The sequence below is a fragment of the Cebus imitator genome, unplaced genomic scaffold (genome assembly GCF_001604975.1).
Source record: "Cebus imitator isolate Cc_AM_T3 unplaced genomic scaffold, Cebus_imitator-1.0 Scaffold33, whole genome shotgun sequence".
Taxonomy (NCBI): domain Eukaryota; kingdom Metazoa; phylum Chordata; class Mammalia; order Primates; family Cebidae; genus Cebus; species Cebus imitator.
In genome coordinates, this window is record NW_016107348.1 from 5,599,127 (window position 1) to 5,608,166 (window position 9,040).

General features: G+C 33.3%; 1 protein-coding gene across 13 annotated transcripts in view; it reads right to left on the bottom strand.

Moving 5' to 3' along the window:
- EDEM3 (ER degradation enhancing alpha-mannosidase like protein 3) overlaps window positions 1-9,040 on the bottom strand; it is a 66,463-nt gene that overhangs the window by 31,441 nt on the left and 25,982 nt on the right. For all 13 annotated transcript variants that reach the window (XM_017524399.1, XM_017524398.1, XM_017524396.1 and 10 more), the window contains 2 exons: window positions 4,994-5,128; window positions 2,471-2,576 (listed from right to left, as the gene is read on the bottom strand). In XM_017524399.1, the coding sequence (XP_017379888.1) occupies window positions 2,471-2,576; window positions 4,994-5,128 (241 nt within the window). The remainder of the gene's footprint in view (window positions 1-2,470; window positions 2,577-4,993; window positions 5,129-9,040) is intronic.

A 9,040-nucleotide genomic window follows, 5' to 3' on the forward strand; every position in this document is an offset into this window, starting at 1 on the left:
AAAAAAAAAAAAAAAGATATGCAGAGTCTAGACCGCTTAGAAGTGAACCAACTCTAGACAAAAATGAAGAAGGCAGAATGATGTAATCAGATTTTCCTAGCAAGGAAAATGACCAAAAAAAATTTCAGTCTTCATGTTTGTAACAATGTATTGATGAGCAAAATATCAAAAAAATACAAAGTCTGGATTTCTCCTCTTAAGTTTATAATAAACTATCAAACTTCTATTTAACGCATTTACATTTGCATTATAAATGCATTAGGCCTTCTCTGTTTATGGGTATACGCTGTACAAGCACATACACGCTGGTGCTTTACCATGAAGATAATAGTTCTCATCTCAGTCTAGTGACTTGCCTTTTCATCTCTATTTATATACATTTCATTTCTATTGTAATACATAACATTTTCCTAGTGGTACATTTAAATCAACACTTATGTTATTTTAAATCTTCATTTTTAAATGAATTTTTTTAGCGCTATGACATAATGAATTTAATTTAACAGCTGGTAACTACGCTGTACTATTTAAACTAATTCACAGATGCAGGAAAATATTTGATTTTTAAAATATAACCAAGATGAGACTAGACAGTTACAAACAGTGAAATACTAGAAAACAGTGAATGAATACATAAGGTGATTTTTCATCAGTGGCCATTCAATATTTTGCTTTGAGGAACTTGGAAGAAATTGTCCTGAGTTTCAAATGTTCTGGTAAATCTAGTCACTTCTTACCTTCCACAGTATCACCCTGAATTACTGGAATAACTGGCCCTAAAGAGTCAAAAGTTCTTTTCTGGTCTAAGGTAGCCAACAATAGCCACATTGAGGACTTCCCCATAGAAGTCCTCTTTGAAGGTATACATGATAGGAGTTTCCATGGACTTTTCTGTGTTCCTGTAGTAAGAGTTCCATACCATGCTCATCACCACCTTATGGACATCTCCACTTCCAACACTAGTCCCACCATAACAAACACCAGTGGATACATCATCTGGAAGATTATCTACTACTTGTTCAGGAATGCTAGCTGTGGGGATGCCCAGGTGCTTGGAACCACGGCTGAAGCCCCACACTACTTGCTTCAGCAGAAGTATGGCAGGTGCTTTATTCTGCTGGGGTATTGTCTGTGTCTGGGTCTGTGCGTCCAGCAAGGCGGTGCTAAGTAAATGGCTAAGTAATGACTAAGTAAAATGGGCCATGCATGAACCACTAATAACACTGTGTGTCATAACACAATGATTATGCGTAATTCAAAATTAATTATGATTAACTTGCACCTGGCGTCTCAGACGGGTTTAAAAGAAAAAAATTACAAAATTTCAAAGTCACACACAATTCAAATCTGTTTCAAGAATCATTTAGATGAAACAGAAAAATTTTATACAATACTGAATAAAGGTAATAATTTTATTTTAATATGTTTGAAGTAATAATTTTATTTATTTAAATATAGGAAGTTACCTTTTATATATAAATAAGCTTTTTAGAAAATGGAGAAAATGTATAAAAAAGATACTTTCATTAAGAATATTCGAGTTTATTTCCATTCTTCTATGCTTGTTTCATCACATATAAAAATAAAATCACATTCTTTGTACAATTCAATATTCAATATCGTTTGTTTATATAACGTTGTTATATGCTCTTTCCCACATTTCTCATTTATTTTAATAACAATATTCCAATATTGATGTAAAATAATTGTCTTAGCTATTTTTTTATTGATGGTACTTAGATTGTTTCCCAATTTTCTGCTATTTATAAATAATTGCATGGAAACATGTTGGGGAACAAATAATTTTCTATGTTTCGTATTATTCCTCAGACTAGATTCCCAGAAGTAAAATTATTAATCAAAGGGACTAACATGTCGTTAGTGAGCACTTACTTCATAGTAAGTGTAGTACATGCCTGACACTGTTCTAAGCACTTTACTTTGGTTAACTTATTTAATCCTCATACAGAACAACTAATTTTACTAGTAATATGCCCACTTTACAGATATGGAATAGAGAGGCACACAGAGGTTAAATAACTTTCCAAGATCACATGGCTTGAATCCAACAACACGACTCAAGAGTCCACGCTCTTAGCTACTATATTAAATTTCTGGAGGTAGGAAAAAAATAAAGAATTTATTACAGGTTCTTATTAAACCACGCGTTCATGTGAGATGGCTGAGGAACTCTGGTTCTCCAGTTTTCAGATAAATTATAGCGTTTCATCTATACCCTATACCTATAATGCTATATCCATTAAGAAACAGAACACTAAATCATATAGTAGAAAAGTGTCACATTTGGCATCAAAAAATAAAATCTGGCTACATTAATTAAAATGTCAGCAATCTTGTGAGAAACTGTTCTTTATAGTATCCCAAAGATTATTTTAACAACTGAAAATCCTTTATTTCCCAACCATTTTGAGGATGTAAAGGCTCGATTTAAAAAGCCTAACTTACATACCTTTTCGTACCCAATCTCCAGTATGAATATTTATAGTCACGCCCACTAAATTACTACTTCGCTGTCTTTTTTCCCAGAGAAAATCAAGAGCTTTTCTGGCATATTCCTGTAATTAAAAAAAAAAAGAAATGCATATTTTAAGAACTGAGTATCTTTGGCAAATAGGAAGCAAACAAAACTCAAGGCCCATGGGATATTTTAAGAATTAGGTTAAATTTCTAAGATAACTATCTATAAAACAAATTTCCTTAAAACTCAAAGCTTGGCTCTTTCTCAACCAATCAGTATAGTGAGGAAAGACTCTGAATACGCTCTTCAGTGGAAGGCTCACTTTGACCATTCATTTCATCTACTGTTTTTGTTTTTTATTCATTTCATCTACTCTTGCAGCACAAGTTCATACTCACACACATGTATTATTAAATTATATTAATTGCTTACATAATTAAATTTACTTGTGAAAATAATTTCTACCACTTAAATGCAAAGTAAAAATCTCCCAAGATACTCTCATTTACTGGAAGAGAATTTCAAAGATCATAAGCTATCTTTGAAGGTCATTTCAGATCCTATTTTTTAAATGGTATACAGGTGCATTAGTAAAAAGTTACTAAATCAACTAGGCTACTAAATATTTGACAACACCAAACTTGTAAACTTATGACATGTTTTTCTTTTTCTCATTTATTTTATCCACTGGACACTAAACAAAATGATTTCTGACCAAATTTTTGGCTTTGGATGAAAAGATGTTACAAAATATAAATGCAAAAGGCAAGTACAGGTAAGTTCCTAAATTAATTTCAGAGCATGAACCTACTTAGCACTGCAGAAGTACTTCGATAAAAGAAAAAGTCATTAAACCAATTTGTCACTTGGTAAATTATAGTGTACAATGGTTATAATTCTTAACACAAACTATGCTTTCTTTTAAACACAAAGCAGGTTATACCTTTAATTAAATGGCAGAATTTCAGAGCCAGCAAACTTCAAAAGATTTTATTTCCCTACTCTTATTTTACAGCTAAGAAAACAGGCCTAGTGAAATTCAAGATTAGCTAGAGTTAAAAATCAAGTTACAGGACAAAAAATAGTAATATGGGAATTCAAATCTCTTTATATATTAGACCAAAGGTCAGCAAACTTTTTCTGACAAGGACCCCATAGTAAATACTTTAAGTGCTAGGGGTCACACAGTTAATGGCACAATTACTCAACTCTGTCACTGTAGCACCAAAGCAGCCATGGATAAAAACAAACAATTGAGGATGGCTGTGTTTCAATAAAACTTTATTTATAAAAACAGGCAGTGGCTGGACTTTGCTCACAGATTGTAGTTTGCCAACCCTGCATTAGATCAATGTTTTGTTTGTCAACTGCATCAGGTTTCTTTTCTGACAATAAATTACAGCATATTCAAGAATTTTTTTTTTTTTAAATCATGATTTTCAACAGATTCATAAACACAAAATAGTCCATTGGAAAGAGTATGGGTTTCGAATTCAGCAAGACATGGATTCTAATTCCAATTCCATGCATCACCTACCAGCTATGCATGTCTCTCATACTCTTTGAGCCTTATTTTCCTCACCTGTAAGTGCATCAATATCTGAGAGTCTGTAGTAACTAAAGTATGCAAAAGTGTCCACACTTTTTAATGAAGGGAAAATATCAGTCAACAAGACATAGAACAAAAATTTAAGTTTAAAAGATTAACCAACCCAACATGATAAATCTGTCCTCAAGACATTTGAACATACAGACATACATTCAAAGGCATAAATACACACGAAGTCAATCTGTTTTCTTCACATTCAGATCTAATACTTGTAATGCTGGTATACAGTCCCTATTTCTGCTTGTTTTGTTTGCCATTTGTTGGGTTTTTTAAACATTAACCTAAGTCATATGCTTGAAAAAGAGGGTGCTGTGTACTCCAATGACATGCTTAAATAATTAGGCTTTTTTAGTGAGAGACATAGCTAGTCCACAACAACTATGTGGGGCCATTAAGTCTTTTGGATAATGAATAATATTTCCCTTGGAGTAAACAAATTTACAGATTAGACTCGCAATCAAGACCTAAGTACAAAAATTTCACTGTGTTTTGGAAGATTAGGAAGGTTTCAGAACTTTCAGAAGTGCAACAGACCATCTGGAAGTCTAACAAAACACAGGGACACAGTATTTCACATAAGGCATTTATGATATCAAGGAGACATCAAATTCATTTAAGTAATATGCCTAAACATTTTTTTTCTAAGACTAAGCCTAAACATATACTTTATAGTTGGTGAACAAAATGCAAAGTTGGATTGAACACAGCTACCTCACAATGATTTCTAGGTTTTCGACAATTAAAAACCACGTAATGAATTTAGACAAAAAGTTCACTAATATTTAAAGTTCACTAATAAAATAACAGTAATTCTCCATATAATAATCCTAATATTTAATCAATGAAGAAGCTATAAAGTTAGTTGTGCCCAATACCCAGGATATCAAAGACCGTAAAAAGCAAACCTCAAATATTGTTGCTCCTGTGAATCGACTTAAAGCAGCAAATTCAAGGATCAAGGTACCTGCACAAGCTGTACAGGTATCTGTCTCAGTTCCTGTCCGAGCTTCTGGTTTTCTGATGCCAAACTTTAAATTAATCTAAATGCAATCAGAAAATTATCATTAGCAGTTATGAAGATAATGACTTTCTGGTAAGAAACTACTTTTCAATCAAGTCTTTGTATAAAATCGTGAAAATAATTCATATAATAACTAAACTCTGAAATTCAATCTGTTGATCTCTGTGACTTTCCAATTAACATCTAGGGAAATATGTTCTGAGCACATAACATTCATGAAGTAAATAAGTTTTTATTTCATTCCTTCCTCAATGACATCAAAACTCAATATAACGATTTCCCTTGGAGTAAACAAAGGAAATGATTATAATCCAAAGGAAATTGCATAGAAAAGGTATCTTTTATAACAATTTTGTTCTCTAGGCAGTTTGAACTAGTAAGCACAAGAATAGAGAAGTAGATCTCCCTTAGAAGAAATGAAGTTTAGTTTAGAATTTGTGTAAACCAGTCTATGTTATATATTAACTAGTTCATCATAGAGAAAAAATGAATTGTTGTAGTATATATTTGAAAGGAAATTAAAATTTCATTTACAGGTTTTAAGAGTTTTGAAATATAGAGTACGTCGCCTTGCTGGCAGGCTAATAACAAAAGGGCAATTTTTTCAAAGGGATATTTCTTTATTAAGTCAAAGAAGCAGTAGCTCATGCCTGTAATCCCAGCATTTTGGGAGGCAAGGACAGGTGGATCGCTTGAGGCCAGAAGTTCAAGACCAGCCTAGCCAACATGGAGTAATCCCATCTCTACTAAAAATACAAAAATCAGCGAGGCATGGTTGTGCATGCCTGTAATCTCAGCTACCTGGGAGGCTGAGGCCCAGATCTCTTGAACATGGGAGGCAAAGGTTGCAGTGAGCCAACATTGTGCCACTGCACTCCAGCCTGGGTGACAGAGCGAGACTTTGCCTAAGAAACAAACAAACAAAAAACTCAAAAACAAAGACAACCAAATAATACTAGAGCATAAACCTGGATTAACTAGACCCAAGCTGAGCAGACCTTGATTAAAATGGGAGTATTTTTCAGCAATCCAAATAACCAACAAAAAAGGGAGGTATACGCCAAGGATTCAGTTAATAACAAATAAACGAAAAAAAAATCAAACATAAAACACCTAGGGTATACTCTTGGTTCAGTTATTATTCAAACTCTAAAGAGAAGCTCAAAAAATTTTTCTTTCAACTTATCTGCAGAAATCAGTTGCTAGGTATCCCAATCAATTGCTAGGTGTACAGTGTCCAATCAACAGATGTCAGGCATTTCCAAACAAATGCCCCCTCAACAATAAACAACAAATGTGAAATGTAGGTGAGACATGGGGAGTTGATCACTGTTAATGCTGTCCTCAGTAATGACATTTACTTTGTGGAGTGTCACTTGAGACATGTTCTTGTGCCTAGCAGTACCCCTCCATCCCCTCCCAAATTTATAATTCTCTCTACCATCTGTGCTTTTGTAAGATTAGCTAGTTTTAGGTAGTTCTGCATCGTTAAAAAGAATGAAAAGTATCTCCTGACCCCTTATGCTGCCTGTATCCCTATCTATAGAACTAATATTGAAAACTGATACTAAGAATAATGAACTTAAAATGAAGCAATCCTTAATAACAAAATAAAGATTTAATATATTAATTACACTAAGGTAAAGTGTAATTTTACAAGTATTTGCAATAAGAGTCAACAGTGAAAAATATTTTCTGGTGAGTTCTGTTAATTATTACAATCAACTAATCAATATTTATTACTTACTTACCTACCACGTGGGGGATATTATGATAATATACAAATAAATAGATCCTTGTCCTCAAGGAGCTTAAAATCCAGACAGAGCAAATAAGACAGATATGTAAATAGAGAAAATAACTAACAATGAAAAGTCACAAATTAAGTACCAAACAAATCAAAGTCGCAAGTGCTAAAATCTAAATTTCCGAAAAGGAAATATCACTGCATTGGGAATTGAGAGCTTAGAATGGCAAAGTCCAACAGCAGTCATAACAAAGCAAAGCAAAACCGAACAGAATAAACATCTCTGTATCCCACTTTCAGTATCTTTTCCCTTAAAATGGAAACACTTGGAATCATTAACGTTTTAGTACAATAATACTTGAGATGCTTGCATACTGAACTGTATCCCAAGGTAATGGCTGTAAAATTTGTAAAATTAATAGATTTGTAAAATAAAATAAATACTAACCCCGCTAGCTATAGTATCTGCTCATTTCAATCTTGTATCCTAAAGATAAGTGGTATTAAACAACTTTTAAATGTAGAACCAAGAAGCATTTCAGCATCCAAGGGGCACTACCACTTCCACAAATCGGGGAAGAAGGGTTCAGTGCTTTTTTTGCTTATCGGATCCTGACAGATCTAGGGGCTGGTAGATGGGTTCCTGTCCTCCTGACTGGGACTCAAATGACTGGGTTTAGAGATGGTACTGGTAGCATTATCTATTACTGTAGAAATTAGTAACAAGGAGCTATTGTCCTGCTTTCTTGAGAGGTTTAAGACAAAAAGAGAAGAAAATGGGAATAAAATGAAGCACAAAGCAATCTAGAATCTGGTTCCTTCTGATTCTGTGTTCCCGAGAGTCACGATGCAATTTTAAAAAGTCACCTTTCTACTGAAAAGTAAAAGTATAAATTACTTACATAAAACTTGTTTACATTGTCTATTTGCTACACTGAAAAATCCCTAAAATACGTATAATTCTTATTAATCTTATATTTTATGGATATAATCAGCTACTCAACCTTAGTAATAAGGTTTTATACGAAAAGCTGACAAATTGCTTTTAATTAACTTTGAGGAAATGACATTACAGTGTGTAGTAGCTCTAAAGTTTATCTATGAGTTTAAAAAATGACCATTAACTCTTACAATAACATTTCTGTACAGTACACTCTTCTGAGTTAAAACCATTAGTGCTGTCAATTACTATCAATTACATATGCTTATTTAAGAGAGACTGATTACACAAATTTTCACGGGCAAAAGCATACTAAGCATGTATTAGAAAGGATGCGACAGCAGTTACTTTTCTTCTATTATCCTATTATAAAAAATTATTTTAAAAATTTTCTTGACACTTCAGAAGATAAGAAAATAATTTAAGTTTCTTTGTTATACCATAATGCACATAGTATCTTCTGTTTCAATTCTTTGCCTGCTTCTCATGTTATGGCAAAAGTAAAGAAATGCTAGATTCCTCAAAATCTAGCACCTCCATTTATAACAAAAACTAAAAGTATTTACTAAAAGTAAACTAAATTAATGTTTATATATTGTTTTAAAAAAACTTGCTTTTAATTTTAATATACTTGGAAAAAAATTTGTTAAAATGATTAACAAATTTAACTATACAAATAAGCAAAGAAATCTATATTAAAATATTCAATTTTTCCTCAAAAATTGGCAAAATAATAATATACAGTGTTAGTAACAGTAAAAATGACATATGTACTTTTACACAACACTGATGAAATAAAAAAGTAGAATATTTCTGGAAAGCAACTGGGCAGTAAGTACCTGATGTCTTAAAAAGCATTCCCTACTCTGTGACTTACTACTTCCTCCTCTAGTAATTTATCCTAAGGAAGAAATAAAAAATGTGTAAGAAGACGTATATAAGAATGTCCACAGAGGCCAGGCGCGATGGCTCACATCTGTGAGTCCAGAACTTTGGGAGGCCAAGGTGGGAGGATGTCTTAAGCCCAGAAGTCTGAGATAGGCCTGGGCAACATAGTGAGAACCCCATCTCTACAAAAAAAAATTTTTTTTTTAAATCAGCTGAGCATGGTGGCACTCGCCTGTAGTCCCAGCTACTCAGGAGACTTAGGTGGGAGGATCACTTGAGCCCAGGAGCTGGAGGCTGCAGTGAGCTATGATGACACCACCGTATTCCAGCCTGGGTGAGAGAGGGAGACTATCTCA